The sequence below is a fragment of the Salvelinus namaycush genome, chromosome 28, assembly GCF_016432855.1.
Source record: "Salvelinus namaycush isolate Seneca chromosome 28, SaNama_1.0, whole genome shotgun sequence".
In the NCBI taxonomy this organism is placed as follows: Eukaryota; Metazoa; Chordata; class Actinopteri; order Salmoniformes; family Salmonidae; genus Salvelinus; species Salvelinus namaycush.
Window position 1 is genome coordinate 3,984,191 of NC_052334.1, and position 17,161 is coordinate 4,001,351.

Genomic DNA, 17,161 nt, shown 5'->3' on the forward strand with positions numbered 1-17,161 from the left:
TCTGTCTGTCTGTCTGTCTGTCTGTCTGTCTGTCTGTCTGTCTGTCTGTCTGTCTGTCTGTCTGTCTGTCTGTCTGTCTGTCTGTCTGTCTGTCTGTCTGTCTGTCTGTCTGTCATTCCTGTCTTTATGTGTTCTTCAAAGTCTATCCACACAGCCTTGTGTCCCAGCTATCTGTCTGTCTGTCTGTCTGTCTGTCTGTCTGTCTGTCTGTCTGTCTGTCTGTCTGTCTGTCGGTCTATCTGTCTGTCTGTCTGTCTGTCTGTCTGTCTGTCTGTCTGTCTGTCTGTCTGTCTGTCTGTCTGTCTGTCTGTCTGTCTGACTGTCTGTCTGTCTTTCCTGCAGGAGAACGGTGTGGAGTTCGAAGCCTGTCTGGTGGCCCAGTGTGACGCTCTCATCGACGCCCTGAACCGACGCAAGGCCCAGCTGCTGACCCGCGTCAACAAGGAGCATGAGCACAAGCTGAAGGTGAGACGCCATTTTGGATCAAGCCCAGGGGACTTCCTGTCTGCGGGGTAACAATGATAAATTAATGAAGGAATAGTAAACAGGCAGAATTATGCATAAAATTAAGATTATGCATAAAATTCACCACCCTTTTCCAGAAGTGTACACTCCCCGTTAGGGATTTAAAAGCATATGATTGATGTAAACATTGCCTAGAGTGAATTTCCACCCTTATTAAATCCATGCAACAAAGTGTGCGAGGGTACACTTTGCGAGAAGGGTGTAGAATCAGGACACAGCCCAGAGCTGCTAGGCAGGACCATCTTGACTCACTTGACGTTGGGTCATCTAGAAACTTCCACCAGCAGGTTTGTGTGGGAGGCCCAGGTTTTCTTTGCTTCTTTCAGGACCAAAAAACATCGACATTCCTGCCTACCAGAGAGTAGTGATTAAAACATTGATGAATGAATATGAAACAGACACAATTAAATATTCAGGTATTTATTTATTTTTTGTATTTTTTTTGTATTGTTTGCATATACATTCGTAATGAATCGTCCTCGGGTTTCAAATGTTAAACGTTAAAGTTGTGTTTATCTCGGATCGGTGATATCATGTTTGGGGTTATTAATTAACCAGGTTCCCTCTCAGAGACTAACCTTGGAATGTTAACATGGTAGAGCAGGAGCCTTGTCCCTGCTCTACTAGAGAGCTATTCAAACCCATTCTTATTCCTCACACACACACACACACACACACACACACACACACACACACACACACACACACACACACACACACACACACACACACACACACACACACACACACACACACACACACACACACGCACGCACGCACGCACACACACACACACACACACACACACACACACACACACACACACACACACACACAGTGTGTTCCTCTCCTCTGGTCCCTGAGAAAGTATCGCTCGGTGTCGCCAGAGGCAACCATCTCCATGATGACCAGGATATAGCGACGTGCAGAGCTTGTTATTGAAGGTGTGTGTTGTGTGTGTGTGTGTATGTGTGTGTGTGTGTGTGTGTGTGTGTGTGTGTGTGTGTGTGTGTGTGTGTGTGTGTGTGTGTGTGTGTGTGTGTGTGTGTGTGTGTGTGTGTGTGTGTGTGTGTGGAATAAGAATGTTTGAGCTCTCTCTCTCTCTCTCTCATTCTGTCTCTTTGTCTCTCTGTGTCTCTCTCTCTCTCTGTATCTCTCTCTCTCTTTCTTTCTCTCTGTATCTCTCTCTCTCTTTCTTTCTCTCTGTATCTCTCTCTCATTCTCTCTGTATCTCTCTCTCATTCTATCTCTTTCTCTCTCTGTCATTCTCTCTCTGTATCTCTCTCTCTCTGTAGCTCTCTCTCATTCTGTCTCTCTGTATCTCTCTCTCTCTCTGTATATCTCTCTCATTCTGTCTCTCTGTATCTCTCTCTCTCTGTATCTCTCTCTGTCTCATTCTCTCTCTCTCTGTCTGTCTGTCTGTCTGTCTGTCTCTCTCTCTCTCTCTCTCTCTCTCCGTCTCTCTCTCTCTCTCTCTCTCTGTCTCTCTCTCTCTCTGTCTCTCCCTCTCTCTCTCTCTCTCTCTCTCCCCCTCGCTCTCTCTCTCTCTCTGTCTCTCTCTCTATCAGGATAGATGGGGATCTGTGAAAGACTGTCATTAAATATGGACACAGACAGAGGAGGCAGTCAGTTTGTCATGCTGAGGAGTTCAATATATTACATAATTGTATTTCCTTTCATTTGATCTCTGTCACACACACACACAGAAACACACACACACACAGAAACACACACACACACACATATCTATCTCATAACTCATCCGTCTCTCTCTGTTGTAATTGCTATGTCACTGCGGCAGCAGTCACTGGCCAGTGCAGTGCAGTCTGTTTACCAATGAATATAGTCTACTCATCATGACGTTACGTTTCCCTTCGACGTAATGGTATTGACAAACACTCTGAACGAGGGCTGTGGCGGTGATTGTCAAGCAAATAACTGCCGGTCTCACGGAAAGCGACCGTTAATTAACATTTAGCGTCTCCTGGCTTCCACACACAGCGTACAAGCCACTGATGCAGACCTCTGGAACATCTACATTTTAATAGTAATATAGCCTACATATCATCACAATAAATCCATGATTTATTTTAGACAGGTCTAAAGAAACATGATATGAAGAAAATGTAGTCTATTTCAGAAGAACAGAATACTCTGAGTTGTCCTTATGTTAGGCCCTGATCTGGCTAGGCCATATGGCTGTGGGCTACACTAGTTCATTTAGCAAACAAGATTTGCTTAGAATTCCGTGGTATTATTTTTATATGAATTTATAGTAGGAAGAATACAATTGAACAAAGCTGAATAAAATAGTAAGGATATTTTCTCCAAATGATGAGGGAGTGCGTACATGTGGCTATACTGTGTTGAGCGCTTAACAAAGAAATAGGTAAAAATAGAAATCTCCTACAGTAGATGTTTAATATAGAGTTATTAATGTAACTTTAGTTGTTCTACAAACGTTGGGCTATATGTTTTGATTTGTAATACATTGTAAGGCTGCATGATGAGACTAATGATGATTTGAAGAAAGTTGCATGAAAGGCATGAGTTCTGCTTTGTTTTTTTTGTGCAGGCTGTACACACTTCATCAGTCTCTCATTCACAATTTGACAAGCACTTGATAAAGCCTCGAATTTCCCCTTTGTGTGGCCATAATCCCCCGAAAAGAATCAGTGCCTTTTGTGGCCAGTGGCCGTTGTGCCCTTGGGCTGAATATAATGATTATAATTCCCTTCTCCCGCCTGCGTATCGAAGCACCTCTCACTCACATGGCTCTCAGTCATGTGATCGGGAACTTTCTCACAGGCTACAAGTGAAGACAGACACATCGGGGACGAAACTGCACGTATCCTTATCCAATTCCGAGGCGCATATTGAAGATATCGTCAACCAACAAGATGACTAGGCCTAACAAACAGCAAAAGCACTAGCCTATGTCAATCTACTATCCCCCATAGTACAAAACTTGACCTATTCTGTGCGAGAAATAAATATTCCAAACATAGTCCGGGGCAGTTGTGGGATGCGATAGATCCCATATTAAAACAACCACTAGCATCAAAAAAAGCTGTTTTAATTAACCAATGAGCCTGACGCAACAGATGAAAACGTTTTGCTTAAAATGTTGATAAACTATTCGATTATTTCTTCACATTATAAGCGCAGCAATGCGCACACGGCAGTAGGATATCAGCATGAATGTTCCATTAGCAGGAAAACACCATTATCAAAAGTGACCACAAATGCGATTATGTATTTTTTTTAATGGTGAAAATTATCTTCCCCAAGCGTGATACTCTCGTGCTGCGTATGTAAGCCAGTTAGGCTCTACACCTTTTGTAAAGCGGATTCATGTGCTTTTAAGAAATTATCTGGCCACTTTAGTTGTGATACAAACCTTATCAAAACATATAGGCCATAGGGCTAGGCTACATGAGGTGTGTGACTATGATTTACCTTAAACTGGGCATCATTCACAAGTGATAGGCTAATATTGTCACCCATCAGACTATTCTTGATTTAATCTTGTCTTTACATAAACTAAGTAATATTGTAACCCTTTCAATTAGCCTTTTAAAATGATAAACTTGGATTAGCTAACACAACGTGCCATTGGAACACAGGAGTGATGGTTGCTGATAATGGGCCTCTGTACGCCTATGTAGATATTCCATAAAAAATCTGCCGTTTCCAGCTGCAATAGTCATTTACAACATTAACAATGTCTACACTGTATTTCTGATCAACTTGATGTTATTTTAATGGACCATGTTTTTCTTTCAATAACAAGGTCATTTCTAAGCGACCCCAAACTTTTGAACGGTGGTGTATATTATCACATTTTCAACATACCACATCAAAAAATATATATAATAATATACCCCAATGATTATTCACAACCCATGTCTAGTGTCCTTAGTCTGTGATCTAGTTTCCTTAGTCTGTGATCTAGTGTCCTTGGTCTGTGATCTAGTGTCCTTAGTCTGTGATCTAGTGTCCTTAGTCTGTGATCTAGTGTCCTTAGTCTGTGATCTAGTGTCCTTGGTCTGTGATCTTGTCACGTTCTGACCTTAGTTCTTTTGTTATTTCTTTGTTTTAGTATGGTGAGTTGGGTGGGTTATCTATGTTTGTTTTTCTATGTTGGGTTTTTCGTTTGGGCTAATATGGTTCTCAATCAGAGGCAGGTGTTAGTCATTGTCTCTGATTGGGAACCATATTTAGGGAGCCTGTGTTCTATTGTGTTTTGTGGGTGGTTATTTTCCGTGTCAGTGTTTGTCCCACACGGAACTGTTTCGGTTTGTATTTCACGTATCGTTTATTGTTTTGTTTCTGTGTTCGTTTGTATCATTAAAATATATTATGGACACATACCACGCTGCGCATTGGTCCAACATTTCTTACTCCTCGTCAGAGGAGGACGAAGAAAACCGTTACAGATCTAGTGTCCTTAGTCTGTGATCTAGTGTCCTTAGTCTGTGATCTAAAACAAGACAGCAAATGCTTCGGTATACTTCAGTCTGCAAAAACACTACAGTGAATACTATAGTAATCTTACCATAGTATACACTATAGTCTTCTTTCATGTGGAGTGTCCCTGTTTTTTCCAGGTCTCTGGCCCACTCTGACCCTGTATCTGTTTCAGACCGTTTTGGCTGTGCTGCTGAATAGGTACGACAGTGTTTAATGACCCCGGCCAGAATGACTCAGAGAGGAATGGTTCCTGGCCCCACCAGCTCTGCAGAGAGAGAGAGAGAGAGACAGACAGTGGCCCACTTACACATACCTCTGTCCTCTACCTCTTTATTCTGCCCTCTTTTACTGCTCTCTCTCTCTCTCTCTCTCTCTCTCTCTCTCTCTCTCTCTCTCTCTCTCTCTCTCTCTCTCTCTCTCTCTCTCTCTCTCTCTCTCTCTCTCTCTCTCTCTCTCTCTCTCTCTCTCTCTCTCTCTCTCTCTCTCTCTCTCTCTCTCTCTCTCTCTCTCTCTCTCTCTCACCTTATTGTCTTCCCCCAGTAATTGAAATGTAATTCCTCCCACCAGACAGATGGATCTGGGTTCATCAGCTGAATCAGTTTTATTGATTGTATTGATTTCTCCTGTAGCAGTTTTATATCTCTGGGTACATCCCAAATGGCATCCTATTCCCTATATAGTGCACTACTTTAGACCAGTTTTATGTGGCCCTGGTCAAGGGGGAGGAGAGGAGGGGAGAGGTGAGGGGAGAGGGGTGAGTAGAGGGGTGGGGTGGGGTGGGGAGAGAGGAGGGGAGAGAGGGGTGAGTAGAGGGGTGGGGTGGGGAGAGAGGAGGGGTAAGGGGGAGGAGTAGGGGAGGGGTGAGTAGAGGGGTGGGGTGGGGAGAGAGGGAGGAGTGTGAGAGGGGTGGGGTGGGGAGAGAGGAGGGGTAAGGGGGAGGAGTAGGGGAGAGGGGTGAGTAGAGGGGTGGGGAGAGAGGAGGGGTAAGGGGGAGGAGTAGGGGAGAGGGGTGAGTAGAGGGGTGGGGTGGGGAGAGAGGGAGGAGTGTGAGGGGTGGGGTGGGGAGAGAGGAGGGGTAAGGGGGAGGAGTAGGGGAGAGGGGTGAGTAGAGGGGTGGGGTGGGGAGAGAGGAGGGGTAAGGGGGAGGAGTAGGGGAGAGGGGTGAGTAGAGGGGTGGGGTGGGAAGAGAGGGAGGAGTGTGAGAGGGGTGGGGTGGGGAGAGAGGAGGGGTAAGGGGGAGGAGTAGGGGAGAGGGGTGAGTAGAGGGGTGGGGTGGGGAGAGAGGAGGGGTAAGGGGGAGGAGTAGGGGAGAGGGGTGAGTAGAGGGTGGGGTGGGGAGAGAGGGAGGAGTGTGGGAGGGGTGGGGAGAGAGGAGGGGTAAGGGGGAGGAGTAGGGGAGAGGGGTGGGGAGAGAGGAGGGGTAAGGGGAAGGAGTAGGGGAGAGGGGTGAGTAGAGGGTGAGGAGGAGAGAGGAGGGGTAAGGGGGAGGAGTAGGGGAGAGGGGTGAGTAGAGGGTGAGGGGAAGAGAGGAGAGGAGGAGGGGTAAGGGGGAGGAGTAGGGGAGAGGAGTGAGTAGAGGGGTGGGGTGGGGAGAGAGGGAGGAGTGTGAGAGGAGTAGGGGAGAGGGGTGAGTAGAGGGGTGGGGAGGAAGAGAGGAGGGGTAAGGGGGAGGAGTAGAGGAGAGGGGTGAGGGGAAGAGAGGAGAGGAGGATGGGTAAGGAGGAGGAGTAGGGGAGAGGGGTGAGGGGAAGAGAGGAGAGGAGGAGGGGTAAGGGGGAGGAGTAGGGGAGAGGGGTGAGTAGAGGGGTGGGGTGGGGAGAGAGGAGAGGAGGAGGGGTAGGGGAGAGGGGTGAGTAGAGGGTGAGGGGAAGAGAGGAGAGGAGGAGGGGTAAGGGGGAGGAGTAGGGGAGAGGGGTGAGTAGAGGGGTGGGGTGGGGAGAGAGGAGAGGAGGAGGGGTAAGGGGGAGGAGTAGGGGAGAGGGGTGAGTAGAGGGGTGGGGTGGGGAGAGAGGAGAGGAGGAGGGGTAAGGGGGAGGAGTAGGGGAGAGGGGTGAGTAGAGGGTGAGGGGAAGAGAGGAGAGGAGGAGGGGTAAGGGGGAGGGGTAGGGGAGAGGGGTGAGTAGAGGGGTGGGGTGGGGAGAGAGGGAGGAGTGTGAGAGGAGTAGGGGAGAGGGGTGAGTAGAGGGGTGGGGAGGAAGAGAGGAGGGGTAAGGGGGAGGAGTAGAGGAGAGGGGTGAGTAGAGGGTGGGGGGAAGAGAGGAGGGGGGAAGGGGGAGGAGTAGGGGAGAGGGGTGAGGGGAAGAGAGGAGAGGAGGAGGGGTAAGGGGGAGGAGTAGAGGAGAGGTGAGAGGGGTGAGTAGAGGGGTGGGGGGGAAGAGAGGAGGGGTAAGGGGGAGGAGTAGAGGAGAGGTGAGAGGGGTGAGTAGAGGGGTGGGGGGGAAGAGAGGGGAGGGGTAAGGGGGAGGAGTAGAGGAGAGGTGAGAGGGGTGAGTAGAGGGGTGGGGGGGAAGAGAGGGGAGGGGTAAGGGGGAGGGGTAGAGGAGAGGTGAGAGGGGTGGGGGGGAAGAGAGGGGAGGGGTAAGGGGGAGGAGTAGAGGAGAGGTGAGAGGGGTGAGTAGAGGGGTGGGGGGGAAGAGAGGGGAGGGGTAAGGGGGAGGAGTAGAGGAGAGGTGAGAGGGGTGAGTAGAGGGGTGGGGGGGAAGAGAGGGGAGGGGTAAGGGGGAGGAGTAGAGGAGAGGTGAGAGGGGTGAGTAGAGGGGTGGGGGGGAAGAGAGGGGAGGGGTAAGGGGGAGGAGTAGAGGAGAGGTGAGAGGGGTGAGTAGAGGGGTGGGGGGAAGAGAGGGGAGGGGTAAGGGGGAGGAGTAGAGGAGAGGTGAGAGGGGTGAGTAGAGGGGTGGGGGGGAAGAGAGGGGAGGGGTAAGGGGGAGGAGTAGAGGAGAGGTGAGAGGGGTGAGTAGAGGGGTGGGGGGAAGAGAGGGGAGGAGGAGGGGTAAGGGGGAGGAGTAGGGGAGAGGGGTGAGTAGAGGGGTGGGGGGAAGAGAGGGGAGGAGGAGGGTGGGTAAACGTTTTCTGTTCAACAGGAAGCCGTCTGCAGTGAGAAGAGAAGCACCTCTTGGAGCCTCTAGTATAGGGAATGGAGCCAGGCCTCTGGAGCCACAACAATGTATAGGGAATGGAGCCAGGCCTCTGGAACCACAACAATGTATAGGGAATGGAGCCAGGCCACTGGAGCCACAACAATGTATAGGGAATGGAGCCAGGCCTCTGGAGCCACAACAATGTATAGGGAATGGAGCCAGGCCTCTGGAGCCACAACAATGTATAGGGAATGGAGCCAGGCCTCTGGAACCACAACAATGTATAGGGAATGGAGCCAGGCCTCTGGAGCCACAACAATGTATAGGGAATGGAGCCAGGCCTCTGGAGCCACAACAATGTATAGGGAATGGAGCCAGGCCTCTGGAGCCACAACAATGTATAGGGAATGGAGCCAGGCCTCTGGAACCACAACAATGTATAGGGAATGGAGCCAGGCCTCTGGAACCACAACAATGTATAGGGAATGGAGCCAGGCCTCTGGAACCACAACAATGTATAGGGAATGGAGCCAGGCCTCTGGAACCACAACAATGTATAGGGAATGGAGCCAGGCCACTGGAACCACAACAATGTATAGGGAATGGAGCCAGGCCACTGGAACCACAACAATGTATAGGGAATGGAGCCAGGCCACTGGAACCACAACAATGTATAGGGAATGGAGCCAGGCCTCTGGAGCCACAACAATGTATAGGGAATGGAGCCAGGCCTCTGGAACCACAACAATGTATAGGGAATGGAGCCAGGCCTCTGGAGCCACAACAATGTATAGGGAATGGAGCCAGGCCTCTGGAGCCACAACAATGTATAGGGAATGGAGCCAGGCCTCTGGAACCACAACAATGTATAGGGAATGGAGCCAGGCCTCTGGAACCACAACAATGTATAGGGAATGGAGCCAGGCCTCTGGAACCACAACAATGTATAGGGAATGGAGCCAGGCCTCTGGAACCACAACAATGTATAGGGAATGGAGCCAGGCCTCTGGAGCCACAACAATGTATAGGGAATGGAGCCAGGCCACTGGAACCACAACAATGTATAGGGAATGGAGCCAGGCCTCTGGAGCCACAACAATGTATAGGGAATGGAGCCAGGCCTCTGGAACCACAACAATGTATAGGGAATGGAGCCAGGCCTCTGGAGCCACAACAATGTATAGGGAATGGAGCCAGGCCTCTGGAGCCACAACAATGTATAGGGAATGGAGCCAGGCCTCTGGAACCACAACAATGTATAGGGAATGGAGCCAGGCCTCTGGAACCACAACAATGTATAGGGAATGGAGCCAGGCCTCTGGAACCACAACAATGTATAGGGAATGGAGCCAGGCCTCTGGAACCACAACAATGTATAGGGAATGGAGCCAGGCCTCTGGAGCCACAACAATGTATAGGGAATGGAGCCAGGCCACTGGAACCACAACAATGTATAGGGAATGGAGCCAGGCCTCTGGAGCCACAACAATGTATAGGGAATGGAGCCAGGCCTCTGGAACCACAACAATGTATAGGGAATGGAGCCAGGCCTCTGGAGCCACAACAATGTATAGGGAATGGAGCCAGGCCTCTGGAACCACAACAATGTATAGGGAATGGAGCCAGGCCTCTGGAACCACAACAATGTATAGGGAATGGAGCCAGGCCTCTGGAGCCACAACAATGTATAGGGAATGGAGCCAGGCCACTGGAACCACAACAATGTATAGGGAATGGAGCCAGGCCTCTGGAACCACAACAATGTATAGGGAATGGAGCCAGGCCTCTGGAACCACAACAATGTATAGGGAATGGAGCCAGGCCACTGGAACCACAACAATGTATAGGGAATGGAGCCAGGCCTCTGGAACCACAACAATGTATAGGGAATGGAGCCAGGCCTCTGGAGCCACAACAATGTATAGGGAATGGAGCCAGGCCACTGGAACCACAACAATGTATAGGGAATGGAGCCAGGCCTCTGGAACCACAACAATGTATAGGGAATGGAGCCAGGCCTCTGGAACCACAACAATGTATAGGGAATGGAGCCAGGCCTCTGGAACCACAACAATGTATAGGGAATGGAGCCAGGCCTCTGGAACCACAACAATGTATAGGGAATGGAGCCAGGCCTCTGCAGGGGTGTGGACAACCTGACACTGCAGCCTGGGCCCAGGGCCACAGAGGAGCACACAAACAGTACAAATAGCACCCTATTCACTATATAGAGCTGTGGTCAAAAGTAATGCACTATAAATGACACCCTATTCACTATATAGAGCTCTGGTCTAAAGTAGTGCACTATAAATGGAACCCTATTCCCTATATAGAGCTCTGGTCTAAAGTAGTGCACTATAAATGGAACCCTATTCCCTATATAGAGCTCTGGTGTAAAGTAGTGCACTATAAATGGAACCCTATTCCCTATATAGAGCTGTGGTCTAAAGTAGTGCACTATAAATTACACCCTATTCCCTATATAGAGCTGTGGTCTAAAGTAGTGCACTATAAATGGAACCTTATTCCCTATGTAGAGCTCTGGTCTACAGTAGTGCACTATAAATTACACCCTATTCCCTATATAGAGCTGTGGTCTAAAGTAGTGCACTATAAATTACACCCTATTCCCTATATAGAGCTGTGGTCTAAAGTAGTGCACTATAAATGACACCCTATTCCCTATATAGAGCTCTGGTCTAAAGTAGTGCACTATAAATGGAACCCTATTCCCTATATAGAGCTCTGGTCTAAAGTAGTGCACTATAAATGGAACCCTATTCCCTATATAGAGCTGTGGTCTACAGTAGTGCACTACAGGGAACAGGGAGGCAGCCAGAGTCTACATTATCACAGTCTACTGGGCCAGAGGTGAGGTCAGTTCACATTCCACCAGCTAGTCCACAGGCCTGCCTGGCAGGAAATGAGCTCAAACATTGTTGTGGTTCTTAGGTTCCAATCCGTCTCCGTGTACCATATAAAATGCACCGTGGTCAAAAGGATAGACCAAATAATCACAGACCAGGGAGATGGAGAGACCAGGGAGATGGAGAGACCAGAGAGATGGAGAGACCAGAGAGATGGAGAGACCAGGGAGATGGAGAGAGAGACCAGAGAGATGGAGAGAGAGACCAGGGAGATGGAGAGAGACCAGGGAGATGGAGAGAGAGACCAGGGGGATGGAGAGAGAGACCAGGGGGATAGAGAGAGACCAGGGGGATAGAGAGAGAGACCAGAGAGATGAGAGAGAGACCAGAGAGATGAGAGAGAGACCAGAGAGATGGAGAGAGAGACCATGGGGATAGAGAGAGACCAGGGGGATAGAGAGAGAGACCAGAGAGATAGAGAGAGAGACCAGAGAGATGGAGAGAGAGACCAGGGAGATGGAGAGAGAGACCAGAGAGATGGAGAGAGAGACCAGGGAGATGGAGAGAGAGACCAGAGAGATGGAGAGAGACCAGGGAGATGGAGACAGACCAGGGAGATAGAGAGAGACCAGGGGGATAGAGAGAGACCAGGGGGATAGAGAGAGACCAGAGAGATGGAGAGACAGACCAGTGAGATGGAGAGAGAGATCAGAGAGATGGAGAGCGAGACCAGAGAGATGAGAGAGACCAGGGAGATGGAGAGAGATACCAGAGAGATGGAGAGAGAGACCAGGGAGATAGAGAGAGAGACCAGGGAGATAGAGAGAGAGACCAGGGAGATGGAGAGACAGACCAGGGAGATGGAGAGACAGACCAGGGAGATGGAGAGAGAGACCAGAGAGATGGAGAGAGAGACCAGAGAGATGGAGAGAGAGACCAGAGAGATGGAGAGAGAGACCAGGGAGATGGAGAGAGAGATACCAGAGAGATGGAGAGAGATACCAGAGAGACACACACAGATCCTCAGGACATTGGTTTGTTGGTTCTAATCCAGCTGGAAGGATATAATATATATACATATAAAAGAGATGGTCGCAGGACATGACAACACACATCATGACAACACACATCATGACAACACACATCATGACAACACACATCATGACAACACATATCATGACAACACACATCATGACAACACACATCATGACAACACACATCATGAGTTACTGTCAGTCAGTGTGAGAACTGTACTGCTCATATCCAAACCAACACACACACACACACACACACACACACACACACACACACAGTAACACACACACACAGTGACACACACATTGTGACACACACACAGTAACACACACACACAGTGACACACACACACACACACACACACACAGTGACACACACACAGTAACACACACACAGTGACACACACACACACACACACACAGTAACACACACACACACACACACAGTGACACACACACAGTAACACACACACAAACACACACACACACACAAACAACACATTTAAAAATCAGCAGACTAGCAGTTGCGAGACTAGTGTTGCTAGGTAACATCTCCAAGGTGAGACTGGGGTTGAGACTCAAATGGCACCCTATTCCCTATGTAGTGCACTACTTTAAACCAGACCTACATTAGCAACACTTTGGAAGTTATTTGTGATATCTTTCAAAAATCTGTGTTAGAAAGGATTACCTACACATACTGAGGAGCTCATGTTTTTATTTTTTTTATTTCACCTTTATTTAACCAGGTAGGCCAGTTGAGAACAAGTTCTCATTTGCAACTGCGACCTGGCCAAGATAAAGCATAGCAGTGTGAACAGACAACAACACAGAGTTACACATGGAGTAAACAATAAACAAGTCAATAACATGGTAGAAAAAAAGAGAATCTATATACAATGTGTGCAAAAGGCATGAGGAGGTAGGCAATAAATCGAATAATTACAATTTAGCAGATTAACACTGGAGTGATAAATGTGTTGGAGACAGAAGCGTGCTACATGGCAGACCAATCCGAATTGATCTCTCAGCATGTCCCGCCCATCCATTATCTCAGCCAATCATGGTCTTTTTCCATGGCTAAACCAACTGGGCGTGTAATTTATTAAGGCACATGAAAGATCACGTTGTAGAAGGCATTTCTGCCTTTAAAAAAATAAAAAGTTAAAATGCCTCTCCTGTGAAGTAGTAGTGACGAGCGACATATGTTTAGTTTCCTGAAATTAGTCACATATTGTCAATGATGCCACTTTTTCCTCCAATCCTCTTCTCTCCTTCCTCCTCTTCTCTCCCTCTCCTGTTCTCTCCTTCCTCTCCTCCTCTTCTCTCCTTCCTCCTCTCTTCTTCTCTTCTTCCTCTCCTCCTCTTCTCTCCTTCCTCCTCTCTTATTCTCTCCTTCCTCTCCTCCTCGTCTCTCCTTCCTCCTCTCCTCGTCTCTCCTTCCTCCTCTCCTCTTCTCTCCTTCCTCCTCTCTTCTTCTCTCCTTCCTCTCCTCTCTTTCCTCTCCTTCCTCCTCTCTGATTCTCTCCTTCCTCTCCTCCTCGTCTCCCCTTCCTCCTCTCCTCTTCTCTCCTTCCTCCTCTCTTCTTCTCTCCTTCCTCTCCTCTCTTTCCTCTCCTCATCTTCTCTCCTTCCTTTCCTCCTCTTCTCTTTTCCTCTCCTCTCTTTCCTCTCCTTCCCTTCTCTACTTCCTGCTCTGATGTCTTAAGCGCCATTATTATTATAATAACTCTTATTGTTATTGTTATTATTATTCAACCACTGGAACCTCTGCTGTTTAATACAGTACCCTCCCTAATACCTATCTATTCGCTCTTATTTGAATTAACATTTTGTTCTCGCTCCCACACTCTCTCTCTCTCTCTCTCTCTCTTTCTTCCTCCCTCCCTCCCTCCCTCCCTCCCTCCCTCCCTCCCTCCCTCCCTCCCTCCCTCCCTCTCTCCCTCCCTCTCTTCCTCCCTCTCTCCCTCTCTCCCTCTCTCCCAGGTGGTGAGGGATCAGATATCTCATTGTACAGTGAAGCTGCGTCAGACTACAGGCCTGATGGAATACTGTGTGGAGGTCATCAAGGAGAATGACCCTAGCGGATTCCTACAGGTAGGTGTGTGTGTGTGTGTGTGCGTGTGTGTGGGGGGGGGGGGGGGGGGGGTTCCTCCAGGTCAGTAAAGGACATCATTACAACCACATTACACATCTCCCTTGTAAAATGAGTATTCTGACCTCAATGGGAGATTTCCAGGGTGTATTATACAGTTGAAGTCGGAAGTTTACATACACTTAGGTTGGAGTCATTAAAACCCGTTTTTCAACCACTCCACAGATTTCTTGTTAACAAACTATAGTTTTGGCAAGTCGGTTAGGACATCTACTTTGTGCATGTGTAACGGCTTTCGTCTGGTGAAGGAGAAGAGGACCAAGGTGCAGCGTGGTAAGTGTTCATTTTAATAAACAAAATAAACTGAACACTGAAATGATAAAAATAATAAAGAGCGAAAACGAAACAGTTCTGTAAGGAATACGCACAAAACAGAAAACAATCACCCACAACTCAAAATGGAAAACAGGCTACCTAAGTATGGCTCCCAATCAGAGACAACGATAGACAGCTGCCTCTGATTGGGAACCACACCAGGCCAAACACATAGAAATAGACAACCTAGACATACAACATAGAATGCCCACTCAGATCCCTGACCAAACAAAACATAGAAACAAACAAAGCAATCTATGGCGCGTGACAGCATGACGCAAGTAATTTTTCCAACAATTGTTTACCGACAGATTATTTCACTTATAATTAATTCACTGTATCACAATTCCAGTGGGTCAGAAATTTACATACACTAAGTTGACTGTGCCTTTAAACAGCTTGGAATATTCCAGAAAATTATGTTATGGCGTTAGAAGCTTCTGTTAGGCTAATTGACATCATCTGAGTCAATTCGAGGTGTACCTGTGGATTATTTCAAGGTCTACCTTCAAACTCAGTGCCTCTTTGCTTGACATCATGGGAAAATCAAAAGAAATCAGCCAAGACCTCAGAAAAAAAATTGTAGACCTCCACAAGTCTGGTTCATCCTTGGGAGAAATTTCCAAACGCCTGAAGGTACCACGTTCATCTGTACAAGCAATAGTACGCAAGTATAAACACCATGGGACCACACAGCCGTCATACCGCTCAGGAAGGAGAAGCATTCTGTCTCCTAGAGATTAACGTACTTTGGTGCGAAAAGTGCAAATCAATCCCAGAACAACAGCAAAGGACCTTGTGAAGATGCTGGAGGAAACAGGTACAAAGTATCTATATCCACAGTAAAACGAGTCCTATATCGACATAACCTGAAAGGCCGCTCAGCAAGGAAAAAGCCACTGCTCCAAAACTGCCATAAAAAAAGCCAGACTATGGTTTGCAACTGCACATGGGGACAAAGATCGTACTTTTTGGAGAAATGTCCTCTGGTCTGATGAAACAATAATAGAACTGTTTGGCCATAATGACCATCGTTATGTTTGGAGGAAAAAGGGAGAGGCTTGCAAGCCGAAGAACACCATCCCAACCGTGAAGCACATGTTGTGGGGGTGCTTTGCTGCAGGAGGGACTGGTGCACTTCACAAAATAGATGGCTTCATGAGGAAGGAATTTATGTGGATACATTGAAGCTACATCTCAAGACATCAGTCAGGAAGTTAAAGCTTGGTCGCAAATGGGTCTTCCAAATGGACAATGACCCCAAGCATACTTCCAAAGTTGTGGCAAAATGGCTTAAGGACAACAAAGTCAAGGTACTGGAGTGGCCATCACAAAACCCTGACCTCAATCCCATAGAAAATTTGTGGGCAGAACTGAAAAAGCATGTGCCAGCAAGGAGGCCTACAAACTTGACTCAGTTACACCAGCTCTGTCAGCAGGAATAGGCCAAAATTCACCCAATTTATTGTGGGAAGCTTGTGGAAGGCTACCCGAAACGTTTGACCCAAGTTTAAAAAATGGAAGGAAATGCTACCAAATACTAATTGAGTGTATGTATATTTCTGACCCACTGGGAATGTGATGAAAGAAATAAAAGCTGAAAGAAATAATTCTCTCTACTATTATTCTGACATTTCACATTCTTAAAATAAAGTGGTGATCCTAACTGACCTAAAACAGCGAATTTTAACTTGGATTAAATGTAAGAAATTGTGAAAAACTGAGATTAAATGTATTTGGCTAAAGGCGTATGTAAACTTCCTGACTTCACCTGTATAGTGCAGACTCATGGATGCCATTTTTATGTCTCTGCGTGAGGTTTGAAATCTATTAACAACTAGCGTTAGCACAATGTCTAGAAGTCTACAGGAACAGCTAGCATGCTGTGTTTGTATAACCACTCATCACATACAGCAGCTATCAGATGGATATCTGGTCTAAAGTAGTGCACTATATAGGGAATAGGGTAGTGCACTATATAGGGAATAGGGTAGTGCACTATATAGGGAATAGGGTAGTGCACTATAATAGGGAATAGGGTAGTGCACTATATAGGGAATAGGGTAGTGCACTATATAGGGAATAGGGTAGTGCACTATATAGGGAATAGGGTAGTGCACTATATAGGGAATAGGGTAGTGCACTATATAGGGAATAGGGTAGTGCACTATTGGGGAATAGGTTGCCATTTGGGATCACAGCCTTTGACCCTGTCTGACCCCGTGACCCTGTATGACCCTGTGACCCTGTCTGACCCTGTATGACCCTGTGAGCCTGTTCTTCCCCCCCAGATCTCAGACGCCCTGATCAGGAGGGTGCACATGACGGAGGGCCAGTGGGGGAAGGGAACCCTGACCCCCAGGATGACCAGTGACTTTGACCTGACCCTGGACAGCGGACCCCTGTTACAGACCATCCACCAACTGGACTTCGTACAGATGAAAGGTAGAGGGGAGGAAGTAGAGGAGAGGTTGGGTGTAGTGTGTGTGTTGTACTCTAACGTGTGTGCCCCCCCCCCCCCCCCTTCAGTCCCAGCAGCCCCCATGCTCCAGCTGGAGGAGTGCTGCACCATCAACAACAGCGCCACATTGTCATGGAAACAGCCACCTCTCTCCACCATCGCCGTGGATGGATACATCCTGGAGCTGGACGACGGCAACGGGGGACAGTACAGGGTGGGTGTTGTCATGGTAACAGGGACAGTTCAGGGTGGGT

The 17,161-nt window shown here is 48.0% G+C and overlaps 1 protein-coding gene across 1 annotated transcript in view; it reads left to right on the plus strand.

Moving 5' to 3' along the window:
* trim9 (tripartite motif containing 9) overlaps nt 1-17,161 on the plus strand; it is a 66,876-nt gene that overhangs the window by 34,534 nt on the left and 15,181 nt on the right. Inside the window, exons 3-6 of the mRNA XM_038967643.1 lie at nt 343-465; nt 13,963-14,073; nt 16,738-16,891; nt 16,976-17,121. Coding sequence (XP_038823571.1) covers nt 343-465; nt 13,963-14,073; nt 16,738-16,891; nt 16,976-17,121 — 534 coding nt within the window. The remainder of the gene's footprint in view (nt 1-342; nt 466-13,962; nt 14,074-16,737; nt 16,892-16,975; nt 17,122-17,161) is intronic.